The sequence below is a fragment of the Erpetoichthys calabaricus genome, chromosome 11, assembly GCF_900747795.2.
Source record: "Erpetoichthys calabaricus chromosome 11, fErpCal1.3, whole genome shotgun sequence".
NCBI classification, from domain to species: Eukaryota; Metazoa; Chordata; class Cladistia; order Polypteriformes; family Polypteridae; genus Erpetoichthys; species Erpetoichthys calabaricus.
The window spans coordinates 85,532,124-85,560,098 of record NC_041404.2 but is presented as its reverse complement, the minus strand read 5'-3'; the positions used below and the strand labels follow the sequence as shown (position 1 = coordinate 85,560,098).

Below are 27,975 nucleotides of genomic sequence, written 5' to 3'. Positions count from 1 at the left end.
CTCACCTGTTCAGGGGGACATGTTCTGCGTTTGCTTCCCTTTTTCATTGCTGAGTAAAATGAGCACCCTGCCCAATCAATGTACAGTAGACTTTTTGTAAGAGAAACTGTTCCCAAACATTGATCTTTATAAAATAATCATAAATCTTCCTCCCCAGTGTGCCTGTAGCTGATAGAAGAGCAATGGATAGTTGAAAAGAAAGTACAGTGACTAGTGACAAGAAGCAATGCCACCTTTACATGACATGGACTGAATGGATAGCCTACTGAGAATCCAGAAAAAAATGTACTATTGTACATATAAAAAATATTTGCAAATTCCTAGATAGTTATATATTTTTCTTAAATCCTAAATCATCACTTGTCAGTTTCCGTCAAACTTCATTTCACATATATACTGTAGGTAACTATTTGATTTCTTGTGCAAACTTTGTAAAACACTGGACTGATACAAGGAGTCATGATCTAAAATAACAGATAGATTAACTGTCTATAGTAAAGAAACACAAAAGTGGGCATCAGCATGCTTACTGTAGTGCTTTTTTGCTGTCAAAGCTATCTGTTTTTATACTGTTTAAAGCTAGATTTAATATGTTTCAGTAAGTTGTTACTTTCCCTGAATGTGTATTAATTGTCCTTTCCATGAATATTAGATGTTGGGTACACCTAATTGTCATATGACTAACCTATTAATAGTGTATTTCTATCAGAAGCATAAAATAATATATTCATAGGCAAATAGGTAGACAAATATTTGTTACATTCTCAGTGAGTACATCAACAGGGAAATAGATAATTTCCCACAAAACTCCAGAAACACAAAAGAGAACTTTGCTTAATAAAAGGGAGAATCAAAAAGTAAAAGCAACTTACCCTTTAATACTAGTACTGTGAGCATATGGACATAACAGTTATATCACTTCTACATGTAGTCGATGCACTTCTTGTATCATTCCACTAACTTCCTCATTCTTGGCAGAAGAAGCTTTTTGGCTGCTCCCAAATCCATGTCTGCACCACTTTCTTAGCTTCATTATCAGAGGTGAACCTGCAATCACATAGAGCCTTTTAAAGTTGACCAAAGATGTGATAGTCCCATGGTGTTAGATCAGGGCTGTAAGAGGGATGTGGAAAACATTCAAACAGCAGCTATTGCTTTTCCTTGACCATTGTGGCTGCTGCATTGAAATGTGGGTTGTCATGGAGCAGCAAGACTGTCTATTTTAGCATTCCTCTTCTTTTGCTGCAAATTGCAGGTTTCAGTTTCTCTCTAAGCATAGCACAGTATGTTGCACTGGTTACTGATTACCTGTGTTATTAAAAATATGCCAGAATAGGACCCTTGATGTCCTAAAAGAAGGCCATCATGATTTTCTTGGTGGAAGGCCATCATTTGAATGTCTTCTTTACTGGAGAAGGCAGGTGTTTCCACTATATGCTTTGTCTCATGCTTGTCTCATTTCCAGTGAAAATCTGCTCCAAAACACTCATATCTTTTTAATTGGTTCACATACCGCGACACACTGTTGCACAGTGGCGTAGCTAGCTTACTGAAGGACCCTGTGCAGCGCCCCCAGATCAGTAAGCTCTTTGGTTACCTATCTTGCACAAACTTCGCATTACCCCAAGTCATCATACACAATGGCATGCGCAGATCTATAGCTGACCTTTCAAATGTGCAGCACCACCGGACATCATAATCCGTTAGTTTTCTCTGACAAAAGTATTCAGCATGTAAATGAGGGCTTGTGTGTGCGATTTTGATGGTCAAACTGACCAGCTTCGTTAGTTAGAATTGCTCTTCCCACTTTAAACCTTTCTATCCATTCATAAACTTTTCGTTTAGTCATGCTTTTTTCACTTCTGTACTGATCCAGCATCCATTAGTTTATTTCAACAAATTTCACTCCCTCTGCCCAAAGAAATCTCACTATGGCACATCGTTTAACAATGGAGCAGCCATATTTATTTATTTTTTTAACATTTTATTGAATTTATTAAAATCAAACAACATTCCATACAAGCAAGTCCAATTTTTACAACACTAGGTTCAAGTCAAGTCGACCCCCACCCATGAGAAAGAGAGCTAGGACAACATAGTGAAACTTTAATAGTAGTAAAGATAAGTAAGTAAATAAATAGAATAAAAAGGGGAAGAGAATCTGCTTCCTCAATTTAAATGCTTATTCTAAAATGTTATTAATTAGATCCTGCCATAGTACTATATAATCTGCATATAGTGAAATTTTCTGTTCAAGTCCTTCTCTGATAATCCCCTTTATCTCATAAGCATTTCGACAATGAACTGCTGTGTATGGGAGTGGATCCCATCAAGATCTTCTTTGTGCAAATGGTAGTGGAGAGAATCTTTTCTATGGGTGATTACAGGGAGAGACAGTGTGAAGGATGAATGTTCTTATTATTTATACATACTATCATAGTTTTGTCCTCTTTTAATTTTGTTTAAATAGAAAATATGAGTGCCAGAAGATGCAGATTTAAAATTGCGTGAAAATAGTTTACCACCAATGATATTATCTCCACAAACATGGTGGTGATGGAGACACAAGCGGTAGGCTACAACTATGTGTTTTATTCTTGCTTCTAGATTTGTAATTACCTCTGCTCTTCATTTTTTGCTCACATTGCATTTACAGTATATAAGTAATACTGTAACATTCACTGCGGTGGGTTGGCACCCTGCCCGGGATTGGTTCCTGCCTTGTGCCCTGTGTTGGCTGGGATTGGCTCCAGCAGACCCCCATGACCCTGTGTTCGGATTCAGCGGGTTGGAAAATGATTGGATGGATGGATGTAACATTCAAATATATATGAGACTAGGGGGCTCTGCCCCCTGCTCGCTTCGCTTGCCAACCCCTGTCTTTGCTTAATCCATCCATCCATCATCCAACCTGCTATATCCTAACTACAGGCTCACTGGGGTCTACTGGTGCCAATCCCAGCCAACACAGTGAGCAATGCAGGAAACAAACCCGGGGCAGGGCACTAGCCAATCGCAGGGCTTGCACACACACCAAGCACACACTAGGGACAATTTAGAATCGTCAATCCACCCAACCTGCATGTTTTTGGACTGTGAGAAGAAGCATTTTGAGGAAAGCCATGCAGACACGGGGAGAACATGCACACTCCACGCAGGGAGGACCAGGAAAGTGAACCCAGGTCTCCTAACTGCGAGGCAGCAGCGCTACCCACTGCACCACCGTGCCGCTGTTTGGTTAATCGGATATACAATTCTAAAAGTTTTTTTTTCGTTGGAATTGTTTCAGTTTCATTAGTTGCACTTTTTACTTTAAAGGTTTAACAACTGCTTAGTTAGAGGTCTGTGGACTTGTTTTAAATGATGGCTCACTGACTTATCTCGCGTGACGTTGTAAAAACAATAATTGTCCATTATTTCCAGCCCGGGCGTAGTTAAATCGCTTTCTTGCAGGATATATAACACTGCTCCCGTTTATGAAGTTCTAATCTTTTAATTCTGAGCCCTATTGGATGTGCTTTGTTTTCAATTCCACTTGTTCTGGGCTGATTATCACTTTCTCCGCACTTTTCTTTCGTCTTCGTTTAGTCATCGACATTTCATTTCTACCCTATTCATTTCATTTCTACTGTATTGACCTTATACACTTTATATGCACTGAGAGCCATGGAGCTGTGTGTGCTGCGTGACTGCCTTTACACTACTGATTTTTTTTTCTGCCCGTGGTCTTATCTTGTAAGTAGGGCGTGTCTTGCACCATGGCAAGTGTCTTTGGTCTCGCAGGTCTTTAAATTGTCTTCCGAGAGGATCACGTATCGTAGCCTTGCATTTGCTTTCTATTCCAGGATTTTCTTTTATATTGAGAGAGATTGCATCTTCTGAATATGTTACTGCAGTTATATTTGAAAAAAATCTCATTAAATGTATAGACTTAAGTAATACTTTTGATTCCTTTCATAGCTAGGACTGTGTTTAAGAATATAGTATTAGTAGTGCCTTGTACTTCAGAGAATTCTAACTTAGAACGTTCCATAGTTTGAACTCTAAATTCGAGAGAAATTTGATCTGGAGTTCGAATGATGCTTCTATGTCCAAACTGCACACATTGAAAAAATGCAGCAACAGATTGCTCATCTATTGTGCGCCCAAGTCATCTCTCGCTCTCACTGTGAAAGCCTTCTCTTATGTTACGCTCATGTGTTTTCAGTGCTTTTTTTGCTTTGTTTTTGGTGTGTATGGTTATATATATAACCCCTATCTATTAATCATGGCATCCACACAGGATATCACCACTATTCACTAAGGTACAGTAAATGCAACTTTCATTTTATTATATAGTATTTACATATTTTATTTATTGTTTTCAAGATTTAATTTATTATTTAGGGCATTTAGTTGTGTTATTTTTACCTTAAATTATATTTATTTGTGGTTTAAGTATATTGAAATGGGTATTGTTTAGGGTCTGGGAATGGAGTAATTCAATTTCCATTATTTCTAATGGCGAAAATTGATTCAGATTTCAAACAATTTAGAGTTCAGATGGCCTCCTGAAACTAATTAAGTTTGAAGTATGAGGCACGGCTGTACTTGGTCCGAATGACAATTTAGCTGGGACCAGAGCTTTAAAAATTTTACCAGCAAAAGTGCAAGTCCCTTATGCAAACTACTGCATTTGAAACCGATTATTATCACTGACGATTCATCCCACAAAAAAAGCACACAGCTCTGTAAAACAATGCAAAAATAGAAGCTTACTCAAATTAGTCACTACTTTGATGGGAAAATAACCCATTTGGCCAAACATTTTGACTACACTGCTGAAACCTGCTAGTGTGGTGTAGTCCAAAATTACAATTCTCAAAATTACACCATATCTACCTTTGCGAACTGGAGGTTTTTAAGAGTGACCACCCAACTAATCATAAATTACTTTTCTGTTCATGGACCAGAAAATGTCATGACTGTTAATTGACCAACAAGTCATTTATCTTCCCCTCTTGTATGAAAAAATCAAAAGTCCAGTAAAATATAACATAGTTGTTTCTATGTTATGATAAGGGTAAAAAGAAAGTATATTTTTTAACAAACATGGAATATTTATGTAATTCTTAAATTGTAATAACTATAGTTTTTTTCTAAGATATGAGAAAAAAGAAAATGGTATGAAACCTTTGCTGTTCAAGAACATTACCATCTAGATTTAATTGTTTAAGCAAGGATTTGCTTCCTCTTTGAATCAGGGACAATACCTTGAAATGAAGAGGTACTGATTATATTAAAAATATTAAGCACCCCATTGGAGTTTGTAGTAATCTTGTTGAATTAGAATGGAAGGAACAACTTATTATGGCAATTATAATCAAAATAAAATGGAAGATAATAAAATGGTTTTCTCAGTTACAACACTGACATCTGTCTTGCAGCCAGTTGATGATTGGTGCTCTTCTCAGAATTAAGCATTTCCATTGACTTTATCTAACGGATCAGAAATGGATCTAGTTGAAATGCTGCTCCTCTTCCACTTGTGAAAATGTGTTGTATGTTCTTCCCACCTTTGTACCATGTAGGCATCACTCTGTCAGAGTATTTCCGGGACATGGGCTACAACGTGTCAATGATGGCCGATTCAACTTCCCGTTGGGCAGAGGCACTTAGGGAGATTTCTGGAAGACTGGCAGAAATGCCAGCAGGTACCGTATGTTTTTGTTGTTTGTTTTTCTGCTTGGCAAACTTTAAACCCATCTCTGCACTGAAAACTACTTTATCAGACACAGTTTCTGTCATTGTCAAGCCTGCTTAAATTCATCGGCCTAACATTTGTTCTCATTTTTCATTGAAACCTTAGATGCTTGGGACTTTAGTCTCACCTCTTCTCTGTTTCAACATCCTTTTAGATAGTGGTTATCCAGCTTATCTTGGGGCCCGACTGGCATCCTTCTATGAACGTTCTGGAAGAGTAAGATGTTTGGGGTCACCCGACCGAGAAGGTAGTGTCAGCATTGTTGGAGCGTAAGTAGCTGAACATAATTCTTTTTCTTCATAGTAAATTCAATGTTTTTCCAAACTGTACCCAGTTACAATACAAAGTATATCCAGCAGAAAGTGACAATATGATTAATGGGCAAAACATCACGTTGTACTGGAAGATGATATAATTTGAAGATATGGAGAGACTTTTAAATTTACTAATATTTTTGATTGGATGAAATACTTTGCAGGTATCAATGCCTATTATCCAGTGCTAGGATTGAAAAATACATTTTTTTTCTTTCACTTGTCTGCTTCTAGCTGATGCAGCATTTTCAAGAAAGACTTTCACACAACATGTAAAAAGACAAGAATAAACTGTCAATTCTACTCGAGCATTCAGTTCAAGACAGGAAACATGCATCTGGTCAAAATAAATCTCATTACCATTTGAACACATTTCATTGAGTGAAGTTTACAGTAAATGTTGAACGATTATAACCTCTTTTTGATACATATTCAGACAAGTAAAGTTTCCAGTGTTGAATATAAAGGATATGCCTCCCTGTGAATGTGTATTGGAAAACATGAGGTTTAGAAAAGAAAAGAATAAAGCTATGTCAGTGTTAAGTATGATGGGTACACACATCTATTATGTTGATTTGTCTTTTTATTGTACCCAGCCATTATTTAAGCTCGGTATGAGAACCAATTTGCAAAATCTGACAAATGCTTGCATTTTTGTAATATGCTGACTTCACTGGTCTATGACATTACATTGCTATATCCAGAAAAATGCTGTCAAAATGCAAATTTCGAACAGCATCACTTGAATTAAAAATACCATCAGGTAATATGTAAATGGCAAGGACTGATTGTGTAGGCGCTGGCATACATGTGAGCAAAAATGAACACGACAGCTAGGCAACACAGACTTGAAAAGCAAAGCTAAAGTCAGAAAACAAAAGAATATTCTGTGTCCAGGGACTAAGACAGGGCACTAAGATTGATCATGGAGACGTTAAGGAAGTATATTTTACTGCTAAGCTACAGCACTGTGGTTAGTTGGCAGGTTCAAGGCTAAGAGTAAGAGAACCATGGCAATGTTTCTTCCTTCAAGGGTGACTTCTGAATAATGTTATTTGCTAAACATACAGTAAGAAAAGGATGCAAAATAGCAGATGAATACATGCATACAGTAGTAAACCAGGAACACCCCATTATGTAATTCCTCCTAGCTAAACTGTTGGATGCACACTAGTTACAAATTCTGTAGGTGTTCCTACAACAACACCTTCTCAGAAAGACTACTCCTAGTTTAACCACGATTGAGGAGTTTCCTACATCTTAAATATCTCATATACAAAAACCTCACAAAACAGTCACACTTACATCAAGGTCAACTGTAGTAACTTTTGAAGCATTTACTGGATATTATTCACATTCATTCATATATGGTTTCACTGTTTTTGGACATAAATTGTGGACTTCTATCACAACAATTAACTCTGATCCAGAAGTACCTAAAAAATAACTTTACCTACATTTCTTTTGCCTTCTAAGGATCCGTTCAGAATAGCCTGAACTTATGTTGGGCCAAACTGTTCTCTTTAATTACACTCAAGCATACTGTCTGTTGAGCATTACAGTAGTACAGCAATTCTCAAGTTCAGTCTTTGGATTCACTGTGGCTTCAGGTTATTTTACCTCTAATTACTCTTGTTTTTCAATTAGTCAGTCTTTTTTATTTTTATTCTTCTTTTCTTTTGTGTTCAGGAAAGACCAGAAATGTGAGATTCATAAGAAGTACAGAAATATTTGTAGTTTTGCTATATCTTTAAATGCTTGACTCTTTTTTGTCATTTGCTTATTAAGATACCCTTTTTCTGCAGATTTTCTCTCTTAAATGTTGTTCTAATTATGACAGTTAACAAGGAGTGGAGTAGAGACAGGACAACTGATTCTGAAAGCAGAAAGGCTCCAGCTACTTCACTGTCACATCCACTAGTATGTTTAACAAAAAATTATGTACCATACCATTTACTAGACCCGTTTAAATCTGAGCAGGGTAACAGGGGTTGGAGCCTATCACAGCAAGCATAGGGCACAAGGGAGTAGCAAATGGATTAATTGATTAAATAACCAGAACACCAGGAAAGACGAATGACAACCACAATGATGAAGATGATGATGAAAATGTTAAGATCAAGATAAAAAAAAACAATTTATTCTCATTTTACTCCAACAAATTAGCAAGCCTGGTTTTGCAATTTCAGGACTGATACAAAAACAGTTAAATGAAGCTTGTTTAATTAATATAGGAGTCCAATTAAATGTTGAAGTTGGTTGGAATGAAAACCTGCAGACACAGTGGGGCCTAAATTACTGAACCACTAAGATGGTACATTGGAAAATAAACTTATGTGGACAAAGATAACTTTGAGTAATGTAGGATTTTTTGAATGGTACCAAGAGAGAGGCAACTTTGGTCACACAGGGAGTAAGACTTAATAATATGAATCAAGCAAAAATACAAGGGCTAGGTAAAGAAAAGTGGAGGAACAAAGCTGAAGTCAGGACTATGAGAATTTAAAGAACATACAGTAAATGATCTGCTGGAATCAGAGAGTGGAATGTAACTCTATGAACAAGTGGTGGAGAGTGGATAAAGGTTACTTGAAATGTTACCTGTAATTAACAAGCAAGTGTCAGATACTACAAGTCCTATTGCTAAACAACAGATGAAAGTTTCAATAACAAGAGCCTTGCTAATGGTCACATTAGGCACAGGCCACAAAAAGTATGATACAAATCACAAAAATTACAAAGATATTTGTTGTGGCTCAAGGAGATTTTTGTATTTATTTGGAAATAGTAATCATTTTCCGTATACATTGAAAAAAATATATTTCTGAAAAAGATAAAAAACACTAAATAGCTGACTTTTCAAACTTTTTAGCCATTTTACTCTTTATACGGCTGTACCTCCATGTAACAGTTGTGAACAAAACAGAGAAGAAAACAATTATGAAGATTTGGGGAATCCACCCCATATATTATAAGCACCACCGACAATATACAGAGTATTCATAAATGACTGAGTCATGATAGGACTGACTAGGATAGATAGATAGATAGATAGATAGATAGATAGATAGATAGATAGATAGATAGATAGATAGATAGATAGATAGATAGATAGATAGATAGATAGATAGATAGATAGATAGATAGATAGATAGATAGATAGATAGATAGATAGATAGATAGATAGATAGATCTTATTGCAGATGTTGAAGGACGCCAGTCTTCTAAGGAAGTATAGCCGGCTCTGTCCTCTCTTGCACAGAGAATCAGTATTGGCAGTCTAGTCCAATTGATCATCCAGCTGCACTCCCAGGTATTTATAGGTCTGTACCCTCTGCAACAGTCACCTCTGATGATCACGGGGTCCAAGAGGGGCCTGGGCCTCCTAAAATCCACTACCAGCTCCTTGGTTTTGCTGGTGTTCAGGTGTAGGTGGTTTGAGTTGCACCATTTAACAAAGTCCTTGATGAGGTTTCTATACTCCTCCTCCTGCCCACTCCTGATGCAGCCCACAATAGCAGTGTCGTCAGCGAACTTTTGCACGTGGCAGGACTCCGAGTTGTATTGGAAGTCCGATGTATATAGGCTGAACAGGACCGGAGAAAGTACAGTCCCCTGCGGCGCTCCTGTGTTTCTGACCACAACGTCAGACCTGCAGTTCCCAAGACGCACATACTGAGGTCTGTTTGTAAGACAGTCCACGGTCCATGCCACTAGGTATGAATCTACTCCCATCTCTGTCAGCTTGTCCCTAAGGAGCAGAGGTTGGATGGTGTTGAAGGCGCTAGAGAAGTCTAGAAACATAATTCTTACAGCACCACTGCCTCTGTCCAAGTGGGAGAATGATCGGTGTAGCATATAGATGATGGCATCCTCCGCTCCCACCTTCTCCTGGTATGCGAACTGCAGAGGGTTGAGGGCATGGCGTACCTGTGGCCAAAGGGGTTGATGCAGCAGCCGCTCCATGGTCTTCATCACATGTGACGTCAGAGCGACAGGCCGGAAGTCGTTCAGCTCACTAGGACGTGATACCTTTGGGACTGGGGTGATACAAGATGTTTTCCAAAGCCTCGGGACTAGGAGAGGGAAGGCTTGGGTTTAATAGGTGAAGGGCAGGAAGGGGTGGGATCTCAGTGAGGTTTGCAAGAGGGTGTGCTATAGTAGCAGAAGTAGGCAGAGTCTTAGTTAAGTTTTCCTTCTGGTGTTCTGTGGAAGAAGAAGAAAAGGCATTAGTACCATTCATCAACCCCTGGCTCTGCATCTTACTCCAAGTTAAGCTCTTAGACTGCCTCCCATGCACACATGTGTGACACAGTTCACTGATAAATTGGGCACTTTGATGTCCTTTTATGGTTTGATTTATTGTGTGTATTTTTGATCTTATGTATGAACTCCTTTTTGCCTTTAATGTTTCCTGAAGACTACTATCAACTGTCTCTGAAAACAGGTAGCAGTAGTTCTTAACCTTTTTATTACAGTCATGTGAAAAAGTAAGTACACCTTATGGAAGTTATTGACTTTTTCAGCATATTTGAGCAGGAAAACATTAGATCTTCATGCAAACAAAATAAAAAAGGTGATATACTTGATAATATTGAAATGGTATATTCATTCTCATAATCTAAATGAACGAAAATAAAGCTTTTTCATGTGAAAAAAATTATACCATTATATTTATTTCCACCTGTGGTAGCCTTGCACCCTATGCTAGCTGGGATAGGCTCCAGCAGCACCCCGCAACCCTGTTCAAGAGTAAGCATGTTAAAAAAATGACTGACTGATTTATCTCCACTTCAAATATATAAAATTAGAATCAGGTGTTTCAGATTAGACACCAATGATTCAAACCTTCTTAGTGATTATACAGGTATCTGTCTCATTTAGACAGGAATATGTCTCATTTAAACCACAGATATCGGGATCTTGTGTTCTCTTTGCTATTAACATTTGTGGTGTCACCATATCAAGATCAAAAGAGTTCTGTAAAGCCCTCAGAAGGAAGGTTGTGGATGTCTATGAGTCTGGCAAGGGATTTAAAAAGACCACAAAATTATCTGGAATCAATCATTCTACTGTAATGAAAATCATCTACAAGTGGCGCAGATTTCAAATGACTGCTAATTTGTCCAGGACTGGCCAGCCCAGCAAATTTAGTCTAAGAGCTGATCATTTTAAACTAAAAGAAGTATCCAAGAACACCAAAATTCCATTGCAGGATCTGAAGGTAACTTTTGAAAAAGTTGGTGACAAAGTGTACAGAGAGATTGCACACATTTGATTTGCATATGAGGTGTGCCAGTAAAAAAGCTTTTGCTGTCCAAAAAGAACATTAGAGCAAGACTGCAGTTTGCCATTGAAGACACAGACCAGGGGCCTGATGCATAACTCTGAGGGCAGAATTCACACTAAAACATGGCGTACGGACAAAAATGGAAATGTGTATACAAACAAAAAAATCCAGATGCATAAATCTGAGCATACGTCAACTTCCACGTTCTTCTGCTACATAAATCCCAGTCAGCGTGAAAAGTAACGGTCGTGCATGCGCCTGCTGCCCCACCCAGACTCCTCCCAGAATTATGCCTCTTTGAATATGCAAATTAATATAAATAGTCCCTTATGTTTTACTTTCTGTGAAAAGACAATGGCAAAAGCACAGAGGAAAAAGAAGAACTTCAGCAAATACCAAGTAAAGGCAAGGGTAAATGTACTATTTGTTGGTTTAAGCAGTGATATAAACAACAAAAGGAAGTTGATTGAATAACAGAGTGATGGAGAAACTCGAAAGTTCAAATTCAGAAAGTCGCGAAGTGCCCGAAATAAATAAGAAGTGGTCAGATATAAAAGTCGCCGTGAAAAGGCGAGTCGTAGTCCACTGTCTGAGTGTCATATGGAAGCACATTAGGGTACAGAGAAAAGAAAAACAAAATAGGGACACAGTTGAAAAAAATGCCCAAATGTCAACTTTAATCTTGAAATTTCCACTTTAATCACATAGTTTATTTTGTCTTTAAAGTAGAACGTCATAAACTTAATCTCAAAATCATTTAATTTACTAGTTTCTCAGATCCCATCGTAGCTAAAGTAGCACATTAAATGCTTTGTAGTCTATGTGTTTTTCTATTTTCTTTATGTGTGTGAATCACTACATGCTTCTTAAATGGGCTTTCTCTTCCACCGACAGAACACAGAATACATTACATTCTGATATTACAGCTTTCTGAACTATTTAAATATTAAGTTGTATACTCAATATCATTTTCATAATGATAAGAATTAAAGCATGTATTAAACATGGGGACACGGTGGCACAGTATTAGTGATGAGCTGGCACCCATGAGGAGAATGTGAGACCTTCTGTCTGGAAGCTGAAGCTGAAATGGTAATGGGCCTTTCAACATGATAACAATCCAAATCACAGTACCTAATCCACCAAGGCATTGCTCAAAAAGAAGAAACTGACAGTTATGAACTGCCCTAGTCAAAGCCCGAATGTGAATCCTATTGAAATGTTGGGGGGATTTGAAACAGGCAGTGTATGCAAGAAAACCCGCAAACACTTTGTAGCTGAAGGAATATGGCATCAAGGAGTGGTCAAAAATTTCACCAGGTCCATGTCAGAGAATGGTGGGCAGTTATGCAAAATATCTAAGTATTATCTAAGTAATTTCTGCTAAATGGGGCAAAATCAGCTTATGAGGCCAAGGGGCTACTTAAATTTTCCCCAGTAGATCATTTCATCCATTGATATTTTTTTTGAATAACTGATTGAATAGGCAAATTTTCTATGTGTTTTTATTCGTTTATACCTCCTTTATCTTCAGACAGTGTTTGCATGATGATATACTGTTTGTCTATTCATATATTTTGAAAAAATCAATGTTATCCATGGGGTGTACTTGTTGTTTGAGTCAAAATGCTGAAGACACTGGGCAACATGTTGCTGCAGCTTTCCTAAATTGATTTGTTCTGTCACCCCATTTACCAGTAGTGAACTAATATTTAAAGTATTTATATGTTTTTACAATTTTTTTAGGGTGTCTCCACCTGGAGGAGACTTTTCAGACCCTGTCACATCAGCTACTTTGGGGATAGTGCAGGTAACCTTTCTTTGGCTCCTTTCGTTGCCTTTAATGCATTAGTGCCAAACTAGAAATGGTCTGACTGTGATTTACATCTCCAAATTCGTTGTGGACTTATGAAAATATTAATAAAAAATGTCACATAAATATGAAATATTAATTTAACTTATGCATATGCAAAGATTTTAAAGAATACAGCATTCAATAGTGTATGTTATCAACAGCAACATTACCCAGCCTTGCAGAATAACAGAGCTGATTCTCTCTTTCCAATGGTTACATTCAACTTTTCTTCTCGTTTCTTCTTTTCATACCTTCTCAGGTATTTTGGGGACTTGATAAAAAATTGGCCCAGCGTAAGCATTTCCCATCTCTCAACTGGCTTATTAGCTACAGTAAGTACACTCGAGCTCTAGATGATTACTACGATCAGCATCACCCAGAGTTCCCACCACTTCGGACCCGGGCTAAAGAAATCCTGCAGGAGGAAGAAGACCTAGCAGAGATTGTGCAGCTTGTTGGCAAGGTGTGTTTGCAAATAAATCTGAAAAACATGGTTCATTTTAATGAAATTCATGAAGGGAGTGTGCCTCTGATATTTGGTCTTGGTGAGCATAATAGAAAATTAAATAAATCAATGCATAAACTTTAGAAATCAGGTGTGTGTTTGACCTGTTAATGTTACAAATTGTATGTCAGCATATTTTTATAATCTATATTATATTTTTTCACTTCAAAACCTTAGATTTTTGAAGGAGTCAAACACTAGCTCTCTCTTTGTGGTTACTTTGCACTTCTAATTAACATATTTTCTGTGGAGTATTTACACACACTTTTGACAAGAACTAGTATTCAAATAGGCTAAGTTGCTAAGAATGAAAATGAAGCATTGCCAATATCTTTAAAAACCACATAGGCTGAAGAAAGTTGCATTATGGACGCCAATGTAAAGTTTTTGCCACACTTTGGGATGCAGCTAATTCCTCTACTGTGTGCAGCTCTTTGTCTCCTGTACCCTGACAGCCTACCTGGGTGCAATCCACTGCTTAAGTGAGTGTTGAAGGCATCCTGCAAAGTCTCACCAGTCAGGCAACTTTGCTTTACTTATGAAACAAAACAGTACAATGAACTAGATTGTCATAATAAATCAGTCCAGTTTTGGATTGTATGAAATATTGTCAGTGATTTTTGTGCTTAATGTTAATTCTGTGCATTGAAAGGACAAGGACTGATCAGAAAAACAAAATGCAGTTACTTTAGATCAGGGGTTCTGGAGGTCTACAGTGGCTGCAGGTGTTTTCTGTAACCAAATGTTTAATTAGAATCCATTTATTTACTACTAAAGCAATATGTTTTTGGCTTAGTTTCAGTTAACTCATTTGTTACGATTCAGAATCCATACTTGCCTGTTTTAGTTTTAAACAGACATGTTTATATTTAAACTGTTGTGTGTTTTCTTAACCAGCCATCAGTTGATAATGAGGTGCGAGTGACAAGAGGAACCACCAGCTCTCTGTCTAACATGCTTCCATTTAAACCTGTGTATATGCCACCATATTCTGCTGATACTTCCATGGTTAATGAATCATTAGAAAGTGTATATTTTGGTTGACTTCAGAGTTCGTTAGTCTTTGCCATTTTCTGTAAAATGGAAAATACAATGTTTGTCTCACCACTCATTTGGCACAAACCCTTTCCTCCATCCCATTACACTTTTAGGTGAGAAAATCTAACTAATCTTTTCACTTTGCAAATTTATTTATGCAGGCTTCACTGGCAGAAGCAGATAAGATAACCCTGGAGGTGGCCAAACTTATAAAGGATGACTTCTTACAACAAAATGGATATACACTATATGACAGGTATCCTGGTGGCAGGTTTTATGTCTAGTAATATCTTTCTGGTTCACCAAGAAAGGGCCAGGCCATCAGTTTTTCTTTATCTTTTTACATCACTTACATATACAATAAACTTGGTAAAAGCAGAAATAAAAATAAACTAGAAGAATAACAGGTGACTTTATTAGTATTTTATTATAACAATTTGTGTCATAGAACATGCAACAAGGTAATACCAGACCTTCAAATTAGGCATTTCAACAATTCAAGTGTCATAACTCGGAAAAAATAGCTCAGTTATGTCAAGGTGATTGCTCCATCTTACCCAGTGTTCAGGTGAGCAGGCTCCTCAGACTGCTTCCAGAACCATCTTGTATTTTGTTATGTGCTTCAGTCCTCACTTAGAAGTTCTTGACAGAACCTGCCTGTCCAATAAACTGATACAAGAATTGCTTAAATTGTGCTTCCTTTATTCCAGTAAAACAGGAAAGATATCTATATCAATGGCATATAGGTCTCAGCTGTAAAATATTTATATTGTGAATTTGTTGTAAAAAAATATGTTTTTAATTGTGATAAATTAGTATGCTTTGAGAAAAAAAAGACCATCTTGATTGGCTTTCCGTAAAACAGACCTAGACTAAGTGGATTTGGAAAATTAAAAAATAAATAAGCAATGTTTATACATATCAAAGAGTATTAATGATGTGCAGCTGAATTACTTTTATTCCTCTTTGAATATAGCACATCATTGAATGATAAACAAGTCTCAACTTCCATTGGCCTTTTCATTTGTGCATGTTTTCAATAAACCTATAGCAGCTCTGGTTTTATATTAATCCCTAAATACGGTACAGTCACATGTATTACTTGAAATTTGTTAGGATTAATGTATCATCTTTGTGACACAAACCTAAATAGCACCCAACTGTTTATCTTTTATCATAGTAACATGCTTCTCAAACTTGGCATCTGCCCAAATAATGACCAAGCGATTGCCTGGCACTTTTCACCATGAAGGATGCACTGACCCTCTAACTCATACTAGTTTTCAGTTTTGCAGTTGTACATGCCCTAAATGGAGGCACAATATGATAAACATACACACTAGTCTCCCAGGGCTCTTGATGTAGACTACATGATAATGTTACCTCAGTGTAACTGCTTCCAGTTTGTATTCATAAGGGGTATTATATACCAGTTAACTCTCACAGTTATGCTATAATAGCCCATTCCCCTATTCTCCTCTTCCAGGTTTTGCCCCTTCTACAAAACTGTTGGAATGCTGCAGAATATAGTAGGCTTTAATGACATGGCACGGCATGCAGTGGAGTCGACATCACATTCAGAAGTCAAGGTCACTTGGGCTCTCATCCGAGAGACAATGGGTGATATTCTGTACAAGCTAAGCTCCATGAAGTTTAAGGTAAATAGATGCAAGTGATGTTGAAGGCTGGGAATGAAAGATGAAACTGGAGGACAAGAGAGGCAAATGGAAGTGGTGGCAGGATATACAGTAAATGTCAGTGTGAAAAGGAAAAGGCCATTTTTAATGGAGGAAAGGCCTAAATAAATGAAGAAAAATCAAGGAAAAAATGCTGATGAAGTTGGGGGACAAAATGAACTGCAAAGACCCAAGCACAGTTTAGTTATGACTCCTAGCTGCATCTACTTTCTGTTAATTGTATTACTGATTGTTAACATGCCATTCTTTCACAGGACCCAATAAAAGATGGTGAGGCGAAGATCAAGGCAGACTATGCTGCACTGTATGAAGAAATGCAGAATGCATTCCGGAATTTGGAATACTAAGCCAAATTGGCCATGTCTTAGCCTTGTATCGGCGAATACAGGTCAAGTTACCAGTGAACACAATGGTCACCTTCATCAGGCACAATGCAAATTCTGTTAGCCAGCCAACTGTAACCTCCAATCATTGTAGTTCTTTATTATTCAATGGTCACGTTTACACCTTAAAAGTTTGTTTTGCAAGCTTATTTTGATAATTTTGACTTTGCCATTTTTTTTAAATATTAATCTCAAAGACCTTTATACGGCCATAGTACAGCAAGAATATGCAATTAAAGGGAACTTACATATGATTGTGTAAATAAATTATTTTGACTCATTTAACATTTCATCTCCAGTACATTTTATTAAGATTGTGCCTGAAAAATAATGTTATTTTATTTAAAGACTTGCAAAGGAGTATTAGTTTGTAAAAAAAAGCAGGAGTTTGCAATTTATCCCAAAAAATCACTATATTAGAAATATTTTTGTAACATGAAAAGCATTCAGTCAAAATAGTGAAACTTGTGGCATAGCCCTAGTCTTCACCTCAGTGTGGAAAGCCATTTAGTGCACTTTGTGCCCTCACCAACTTTGTTTGGGCTTTCTGTTATATTCCAAACACAAGATATTTGGTTTTTATGTTAATTATCTTTTTTTTAAAATCTATATATATAAAGGAGAGTTGGGATCCGAGAGACTGTGTTTGTGTGTTTGTGGAGGGATGGAGAGTTAAGGCGGGTGTTGGAGTCATGTGATCATCTCCCCTCCCATTCACCTCATTTCATTCACTTCATTTCGCTCCGAGCTGAGCTCCGCAACTGATGCGGTCTTGCCGTTCTTTTTCCTTAGTGTTTAGTCCTTTCTCCTTTACTGAAGTACTGTTTAGTAGACGTGGTGCTTACTGAATAGTATTTTTTCCTTTAGTGTTTCTACTTAGTGTTTCTTAGTGTTTAGTAGATGCGGTGTGTGAAAGGAGAGTTGGGATTCGAGAGACTGTCTTTGTGTGTTTGTGGAGGGATGGAGAGTTAAGGGGGGGGGGAGTCACGTGATCATCTCCCCTCCCATTCACCTCATTTCATTCACTTCATTTCACTCCGAGCTGAGCTCTGCAGCTGACGTGGTCTTGCCATTCTTGATTTGCTTTTCACATGGCCAACTATACGTTACATGCTCAAGAGTAAGCTCAGCGCACAGCTTGGTCATATTACAACCAGAGGGGCGAACTGACAACATGGTATACAAAGAGATCCTTAACAAATAATTATTGGTATATTTTCCCTCAGTTTATTATTTAAAATTTTAAAGCAGTACTTCGGCGCTGCGAAACGTGGGTATTTTGCTAGTGAGAATATATGAGGGTATGTATGTGCATTAAGTTGAAATTTTGGGGAATTACGTTTGCTACATTTATTGCTGTAGGGGTTGCATCTATTATTACTGAATCCTAAAACTAAGCAAGAGTGCGACAGATATATCATTATATTATGGTTAAAAGTTTACACTACAAAAAGCCTTCCTGCACATAAAGCTCAGATGCTGTTTTTGCTTTTAGAATGTGAGGCAATAACCAATAAGCAATATATAATTATTTTGAAGAATTTAGGATTGTAGCTGTTAACCTTTATCAAGTACGATATATTAGTTGGTATGGAGATCATTTACTGCTCAAAAAATTAAAGGAACACTTTTTAATCAGATTATAGCATCAAGTCATTGAAATCTCTGAGATATTGATCTGGTCAGTTAAGTAACAGAGGAGATTGTTAATCAGTTTCAGCTGCTTTGGTGTTAATGAAATTAACAACAGGTGCACTAGAGGGGCAACAATGAGATGACCCCCAAAACAGGAATGGTTTAACAGGTGGAGGCCACTGACATTTTTCTCTCCTCATCTTTTCTGACTGTTTTTTTTCACTAGTTTTGCATTTGGCTATAGTCAGTGTCACTACTGGTAGCATGAGGCGATACCTGGACCCCACAGAGGTTGCACAGGTAGTCCAACTTCTCCAGGATGGCACATGAATACGTGCCATTGCCAGAAGGTTTGCTGTGTCTCCCAGCACAGTCTCAAGGGCATGGAGGAGATTCCAGGAGACAGGTAGTTACTCTAGGATAGCTGGACAGGGCCGTAGAAGGTCCTTAACCCATCAGCAGGACCAGTATCTGCTCCTTTAGGCAAGGAGGAACAGGATGAGCACTGCCAGAGCCCTACAAAATGACCTCCGGCAGGCCACTGGCGTGAATGTCTCTATCCAAACAATCAGAAAGAGACTTCATGAGGGTGGCCTGAGGGCCCAACATCCTCTAGTGGGCCCTGTGCTCACTGCCCGGCACCGTGGAGCTCGATTGGCATTTGCCATAGAATACCAGAATTGGCAGGTCCACCACTGGTGCCCTGTATTTTTCACAGATGAGAGCAGGTTCACCCTGAGCACATGTGATAGACATGAAAGGGTCTGGAGAAGCCTTGGAGAATGTTATGCTGCGTGTAACATCGTTCAGCATGACCGGTTTGGTGGTGGGTCAGTGATGATCTGGGGAGGCATATCCATGGAGGGACACACAGACCTCTACAGGCTAGACAATGGCACCTTGACAACCATTAGGTATCAGGATGAAATCCTTTGGTGCAGTGGGTCCTGGGTTCCTCCTGGTGCACAACAATGCCCGGCCTCATGTGGCAAGAGTATGCAGGCAGTTCCTTTAGGATGACGGAAGTGATACCATTGACTGGCCCCCACGCTCGCCTGTCCTAAATCCAATAGAACACCTCTGGGACATTATGTTTTGGTTCATCCAACACCGCCAGGTTGCACCTCACACTGTGCAGGAGCTCAGTGATGTCCTGGTCCAGATCTGGGAGGAGATCCCCCAGGACACCATTCGTCGTCTGATTGGGAGCATGCCCCGACGTTCTCAGGCATGCATACAAGCCCATGGGTGCAATACAAACTACTGAGTACAATTTTGAGTTGCTGCAATGAAATTTCGGGAAAATGGACTAGTCTGCTGCATCATTTTATCACTTTGATTTTCAGTGTGTCTTTGAATTCAGCTCTCTGTAGGTTGATCATTTTCATTTCCATCAAATGATGTGGCATACTTTTGTTCCTAACACATTACCCAGTCCATATCAGCATGATATCCAGCATGATTTTTTTCCCTTTGAGATCTGATGTGTTTTCAAAGTTTTGCTTTAATTCTTTTGAGCAGTTTATCTTAAAGTTAAGCCAAATGCTTTTGCTTTATTCACATTTTAAAGACCAATGAAAAGCAAATAAAAAACAAAAACCAATATGAAATTAAAGGAGGAGACAGAGAGATAGATAATCCTGAAAGAAACTGATAAAAATTGTAGTAGTAATCATAAAACACAGAATATTGCAAAGAAAAAAGTGTACCTCTGTATAAGCATAACCAAGAACTCAATACCATTCAACAGTGAAAGATCAAAACCACCCCAACAGTAGGGCACTCATTAGAGTGTGCAATAGCTTCTTGTGGAACTGACCTCATATGTCTGCAGCAGTACACTTGAATCAGTTTGTTGCTAAAGACACTTCTTTGTTTATCCAGAATGGCGTACAGGATGCGGGGAGTGTCACTGTCGATGATGACCAGTAATTTATGAAGTATTCTTTTCCTGCATACTGCCTCCAAAGAATCTAAATGGACTCCTGGGACAGAGTTTGATGACCTCACCTACAGTATAGTAATACTACGGCACCAGTAGACTGCTGATTCGAAGACTACATCTGCTACAACAGATTTGAAAAAATATCTGTTAACAGAGGGCTGCATATTCCAGAGAACCCAAGCCTCTTTATACAGGCCCATCTTGGGCAGAGCCCCAGTGTTGATAGTCCATTTAGCCTTTTGTCCAGATACACCCCCCAGGTTCTCACCTCCATCAGTAGTGATTGAAAAGGAAATGGCCTTGCACCTTCTGAAATCTGCCACCATCTCCTTTGTCTTGCTCACATTGAGCTGCAGCTGGTTCTGTCCTAAACCAAAGTCCTGCACTTACCCTTCTGCTTTATCCTGATACTTCTCACTTTTGCTTTATCAACATAGAACCTGGTGGAGTACCAAAAGTTTGAGATGGACACGACTATTTTATCATGAAAAAATGTTCACAAAAGGCACTTTTATCTCCCAAGGTTCTTTTTTTTTATTGGTGGACAAGTTAATCCTGGAAATGTCTAAATTACTAGCCTTGTTGTACATGTACACTCTCCACTATTAACGTCAGAAATCCACATTAAACCTCTGAAGTATAGCAGAGGCCAGAAATCTATATCCTTCAGCTCTCGAATCGCCACCTTTAAGAAGACTGTCTTGGAATACCTTTGCAAAGGCCAGAGGACTGTATCCTTCAGTTTCTGCTGCGTTACAGAACACAGACTTTTCCCATATTAGTACCATTGAATGAATTATGAACAAATATGCCTAGCAGGGACTGTCTACTCTCAAAAGGCTTACAAGAAATACTCTAATAGATGCCAGTAGGGCCTGCTCCTGCTGGGTTACCTATATCCTCCAGCTCCTGGATTGCTACCTCTGAAAGAGTTTACACTGAACAAACACATCTTGCTATATTAACACTCATCACTTGAGGCAGAATTGCTGACATCAGTAAACAAGGCAGCTTCAGTGAGATAGTGCCCAAACTTTCTTTCATTTTAAGCTCAGTTTATTTGCAGATAAACTAGGTGTATCAAATACAAGTCAAAACAGAAGAAAACATACAACCTGTTTGATTCAATTCAATATCCATACTGCAAACTTTGCCTCAGTACGACCAAGAGGGATGTCCTTGCAAATTAAGAGTTCTTTCTTCTTAATACAACTAAAGTATTCTTTAAAAGTGTGAGCCATTGCGCAGCCTTTCCTCCTAATATGTGTCTCCATTGGGGTGCATTTTCATTTTGTAGGTGACACTGTTACTTTCATCTTCTGCTAGAATGGCTCTCTCACATATCTTCCATGCCCTCTCTCTTACAATATATACCAAAAACTATATACCAAACTTGTTCAAATACACACTATCAAAAATAATGGTAGCTTTCCCTTAGAGTTCAACAATATAGACTTGTTTAAACAGTGCATTCACTTAAAAGGTATATTTTTTGTAAATAATCCAAAAATAATCCTTATATCCACAAAAATTAATTATTACTTTACAAACTGTTAAAAAGCACTACTTTTTCAACCCCAAAACCATAACGAACAGGAAAGGAACCAACAGTGTTCCCTGTGCAGCTCCTCCTCTGACCATGTCTGACTCACTGGCCTATAACCGTGCAGTGTTCTACCTGTCAAATAGTCCATAATCCAGGATATTATGGGTGCATCTGCTTGCTTCAAATGCAGTTTCTCTCAGTCAAACAAAGGATGAATTGTGTTAAATGCACTATGGAAATCAAAAAACATGACACTCACAGAATTTTGTGTTTTGTTGAAGTGGCTGAAGGCTCTGCTCGTACACTCTTAAATATAAAGGTGCCAGAGTGATTTTTCAGAGAGATACCATATGGGAACCATTTTGGGTTTGCAAAAGACTCATTTACATGAAGGTTCCAAAAAGAACCTTTATTTATTTAGATCAGTGACAGGATCCACACACTGAATCTTGTGAATCTGTGAAAATTGTGAATTTCCCCTTTGGATTAATAAAGTATCTATCTATCTATCTATCTATCTATCTATCTATCTATCTATCTATCTATCTATCTATCTATCTATCTATCTATCTATCTATCTATCCAGCAGACCCGGCACAATTGTTCTGCAACAATATACGAGTAGCTTACTGATTTTCTCATTATTAATATGATATTGTTCACATTCCTATGTTTCTATGGGACACTATTTTATGGAGATGTGTATCAGCTACATTCTTGCATTTGGTGTAATGCAAATGGCTCGTGATTTCAAAAGGACTCTTGCTGCATACGTACAATAGCACAGGTTAAGTTCAGATATTCTTAATCTGCCACTAAAAACAGATGTTAAACTAACTGCTGTAGTTTTACTTCCATACCACCAGCCATGAATGTTTTCCCACAACATAAGTATCATTGTTGTTTCAATTGCTAATATAATCCACTTTTTATATGACAAAGTGCAATGGCCAATGGTAGCTGGTGGCCCACTAGGAAAAATCCTGCCTCCCCTTTCAGCCAATCCTCCATTGGCTTAATAATATTATTTTGTTCTGGATGTTTTTGGAGGTGCAATCCTCAGAAATGCTTTCATGTAATGCCATGCAGTAACAAATAACACTTGTAGGTCAGGGTCATATACTACACTATATGCCCAAACGTATGTGGACACACCTCCAAATTACTGTGTTTAGGTGGTTCAGATGCACCAGTTGGTAACAGCCACATTAAACCAAACAAACAGCCATGAAATCTCCAATAACAAACATTGGCAGTAGAATGTGTCACACTGAAGAGCTCAGTGACTTTAAAGGTTACACTGTAATAGGATGTCACCCTTTGCTACAAGTCTGTACATGAATTTTCCTTGTCCTTGATCAGCTCTGGTGAACTGTAAATGCTATTATTGTGAAACAATAGCATCTAAAAGCAAAAACAGCTCATGCAAATTCATGGAGAAGGACTGCTGAGTGCTGAAGCACATAGTGCATAAAAATCGCATATCCTCTGTTGCATCACTGAAATCACAGTTCCAAACTGCCTCTGGGAGTAAAATTAGCACAAAAACTGCGCTGCAAGAACTACATGAAATGGATTACCATGGCCATTCAGTTACAAACAATCTTAAGATCACTATAAGCAATGGCAAGCGTTTGCTGAAGTGGTTTAGAGTATGTTAGCATTGGACACTGTAGCAGTGGAAATGTATTCAATGGAGGGATGAACCACACTTCACTATCTGGCAGATGCCTATTGTAAAGTATGCTGGAAAAGGAACAATGGTTTGGAAATGTTTTTCAGGTTTGGGCTAGGCCTCTTGGTTCCATCTGGGTAGGCACATGGAATGTCTTGTCTCTCTGGCATGACGACCATCTTCCTCGCAAACCTGGGACTGGCCAGATCTCTGTAGGTGGGCACATCTTTTGTTTGTCTGATCGCTCTGATGGCTGTCATACTCAGGGCGTAGCTGTTGCTGTGGTGGATTGCCTCCTTTTGATCGTGTCTGATGTCACTCCTTTCAACGAGTGTATTTGAGACTCTCTGGCTGCCTTGTCTGTTGTCTCAGTGTGTGCTCTGACTGCAGTGAGTGACGTCTCGGTGAAGAAGACATTATAGGCACAACTTCACTTGCTGGTTGATGGGTGCCCATGAGGTGACACTCATCTGGTCATGGGTGACTTCAAAGTGACCAATGGCACTGACAGCACTGGCTATGAGGATTGTGTTGGTCCCCATGGATCTGGCAACCATGGTAAAAGTAACTCCATGCTGCAAGTTCTCTGTGGGCAGATAAGGAGGCATTTGTTAGAGGAGTTTGTGAGCAAGTGACACACCACTATGGTCATGCGGGCTTGCATGGACTGGGTGTTGGGCAGGGTTATGGGGTCCAACGACTGTGGGGCATCTGTTGATGAAGAAAGATTAATTGATCTTGACTTTGTTGATGATGCTGCGATTTTCATGGAGTCAATGGAGGCTCTGATCAGGGCTCTCAAGAGACTGAGTGAGGAGTCTGGGCTTGTGATTGTCCTGGATAAAGACCAAAGATCCAGGCTTTAATGACCTCTTGGGCACAGCCATCAGAAGTGTGTGTGTCTGCGGAGAGAGTGTCAACCATGTTGAGAGGTTTACTTATCTAGGCAGTGAATTTATGTCTCTGGTGACTCTTCATATGAAGTCAGTAGTCGGATTAGGAGAGCATGGAAGGTCGCTGGAAAGGGGTGTGTGGCACTCCTGATATTTTTGCAAAAGAACGAAGATCCAAGTCCTTAGAGTCCCGATGCTTACTGTTTTGCTATATGGTTGTGAGACATGACACTATCCAGTAACCTGAGACGAATTCGGTATTGTGTCTCTTGGGAATCCTTGGGTACCATTGTTTTGACTTTGTGGTTGCTCACAGAGTCCCAAATGAAGCACATTACCTGTACTGTGAGGGAGCGTCTGTTATGACATTACTGCCCTGTGGCAGTAATTCCCGAGTGTGATCTAGCTCGCAGGATCCTCATTGCTGAGGACCTGAGCAGCTGAACCAGGCCAAGGGGATATCCATGTAACATGTGGCTGCGGCAGATAGATTGTCATTTTGAGAGTGTGGGCTGGACTGCTTGTCGGCCTGGGGAGTTGGCAACCGGGATCCCGAACTGTTTTGTTGTGTGGTGGGTGCGGCAACGTGCTGTACCAGTGCATTTTCCCCAACCTGACCTGATTAACCTCTTGATTCCAGTAAGGGTACTAATAATGCTACAGCATACAAAAACATTTTAGACCATTGGGCACTTCCACCTTTGTGCCAACAACTTGGGAAAGTACCTTTTCAGTTTCAGCATAACTGTGCCCCTGTGTACAAGCCAGGTCCATAAGGACATGAAGAAACTTGAGTGGCCTGCACAGAACCCTGCCTTCAATTCATTTTTTATTGCCCCAAGAGGGAAATTTTGTTTGTCGGCAGATTTCACAGAGAAATGACATAACAGTTGTCACGCACGTGCGATTAGGGAGCCGCGGAACGACCTAAACTGTTGCGTGAAAACATATACCAGACGGGAATGGCGGAGTACTAACCTTTCTCTCTTTATCTCCAACAGAAAGAAAGACACAACACCGCCATTAACCTGCTGAACATGGATTTTCAACACGCCACTTCCGCCTTCCCTCTGTCGCACCCCAATGACGTCAGCAGTCCCATCATCCATCTCGGTTCCTTCCCAGCAGCGCTTCATCCATTTCCGGTCCCTCCCTCATAAATGTTCCCCCCGTCCGCCATGATGGCGAAGGGTGTTATGACAGTTGTATGGAATAATCGCTTGATTGCACCTTTCCCACAGTATACGGGGCCGGAAAACCCCAAACCTTTTTCTGACTATTTGTGTCTTTTTTACAGTGGCGTAGTCGGCAGGATAGAAAGATTGTCCGAACATGACAGAAGGACAGGACCTAAACGAAGTGCTGACTGGGATGGCTGCCCAAATCCAGAATCTCCGGATTGCACACGCAGAAACAACGCGGGAGCTTGAAGCAACCAAGGCAAGGCTGACAACGACAGAAGCGGTAAGACCGGAGCCCTCCAGACCTCCGCCTCCTCCGATGGTACCGTTGTCCGAAGCAGACGATATAGAGTCATACCTCGGCATATTTGAGAGGACCGCCTCTCGCAACCAGTGGCTGCGGGCGGAGTGGGCGTCCATTTTGACTCCGTACCTGAAGGGTGCTGCGCAGCGGGCCTATTATGATCTCCCCGAGGAGGAGGCCGCAGATTATGACCTCCTAAAGCCAGAGATCCTAAGTCGCTACGGCATCACTACGGACCAGCAGGCGAGTGAATGGCGAACCTGGCAGTTCAACCCCGACCACCCTGCCCGAGCCCAGGCTTTCGAGTTCTGGAGCAAGATGGGGCGTTGGTTAAGACCAGAATGTCCCCAGGCACATAAAGTCGTAGAGCAGGTGGCTTGTGAGGGCTTAGTGAACGCTATGCCAGGATATCTCGCCCAGCAGGTCCGTAGACACCCCTACAAAGACATGAAAGGACTCTTGGAGGTCCTGGAGCGTCAACTTGCGGTACACCGAGCCGGGGAATCGGAAAAGTCGGCTCGTGGCGCCCGACAGGGACGGTCCAGTCACTCCAGGAGCCAATGGACTGTACTTGGGCCACCACCGAAAGGTACTGTGCTCTGTCAAACCCTCTGGCTATTCCAAATACGGGAGTGGTTTTAGTAAATGGTCATTCTGTGCTTGCATTGTTTGATTCCGGCAGTAACATTATCATTGTTGCTCGCCGTTATGTTTTACCGCAACAATGGCGATACCAGTACGTTAGTGTAACTTGTGTACATGGGGAGACCAAGTCTTATAAGTCCGCAAAGTGTTTTCTATCATGGAATGGTGGCTTGTCTCGATTAACGGTCGCAGTTTTACCCAAGCCACCTTTTCCTGTCATTTTGGGACACGACTGGTCCGATAGCAACAGCGGGAAACAAATAACCACTCCTAGGGCTAAGTTGGGTCTTGTTATGGGTACGCGAAGCACCACCCCCGCGGCTCCCAGGCCGTGCACACGGGCGAATGCCGTAGACAACAGTGACCGGGGGGAAGAGTCTCTAGCGTCGGACCCCGACCCGGAAGAAGATCCGGGCGAGGGCACGAGCCAAAGAGTCTGCAGAGCTCCCGTACATGCGGACCCGATAGACTCTATGATCAATCAGTTCCGGTCTACCCCCGCGTCATTTAAAAGGGAACAGTGGAATGATGATTCCCTAAAAAACGCCCGGAATGCAATTGTTTCAATAAATGACCATTTGTCTGATAATTCCTTGCCACCGGAGCCCTACTTTGTATTAGAACATGATCTGTTGTATCGAGTCGTGAGTCACGAAGGTGGAGCGCGGAAGTTATTGTTAGTGCCGCGAACCTTCCGGCGGGAGGTTTGTGAACTGGCACACTCCCACCTCCTAGGCGCCCATTTGGGAACCGAAAAAACGCTGGAGAGAATTAAACAGCGGTTTTATTGGCCAGGAATAAATGAGGAGGTCCGACGTTTCTGTCAGTCCTGCCCGGAGTGTCAGATCCGTCAGATTCCTAGGAGGGACCGCGCTCCTTTAGTTCCTATTCCCCTTATTGATGTTCCCTTCGAGAGGATCGGTATTGATCTTGTAGGTCCCCTAGAACCTTCGACCCGTGGCCAAAAATACATATTGGTCATGGTAGATTACGCAACTTGATACCCAGAAGCGGTACCCTTACGGTCCGCTACTTCAAGAATATCGCACGGGAATTAGTCAGGCTCTTTGCCCGAGTGGGAATACCTAAAGAAGTCCTCACGGATCAAGGTACTCCCTTTACTTCGGATACGTTCAGGGAGGTTGCTAAGTTACTTAAAATCAAACATCTGAGGACGTCGGTTTATCACCCGCAAACCGATGGTTTAGTGGAGCGTTTTAATCAGACGCTTAAACAGATGTTACGTAAGGTAGTCAGCGCGGATGGTCGGAACTGGGACGAGCTTTTGCCCTTCGTGCTCTTTGCTTACCGGGAAGTCCCACAGGC

At 40.0% G+C, this 27,975-nt stretch overlaps 1 protein-coding gene across 2 annotated transcripts in view; it reads left to right on the top strand.

Annotated features, from left to right (window-relative positions):
- LOC114660657 (V-type proton ATPase catalytic subunit A-like) overlaps positions 1–17,110 on the top strand; it is a 45,465-nt gene extending 28,355 nt beyond the window's left edge. For both annotated transcript variants that reach the window (XM_051933987.1, XM_051933988.1), the window contains exons 9-15: positions 5,571–5,693; positions 5,898–6,012; positions 13,094–13,157; positions 13,462–13,665; positions 14,907–15,001; positions 16,232–16,403; positions 16,697–17,110. In XM_051933987.1, the coding sequence (XP_051789947.1) occupies positions 5,571–5,693; positions 5,898–6,012; positions 13,094–13,157; positions 13,462–13,665; positions 14,907–15,001; positions 16,232–16,403; positions 16,697–16,789 (866 nt within the window). In that variant the 3' untranslated portion in view covers positions 16,790–17,110. The remainder of the gene's footprint in view (positions 1–5,570; positions 5,694–5,897; positions 6,013–13,093; positions 13,158–13,461; positions 13,666–14,906; positions 15,002–16,231; positions 16,404–16,696) is intronic.
- The last annotated feature ends 10,865 nt before the right edge of the window (positions 17,111–27,975 follow it).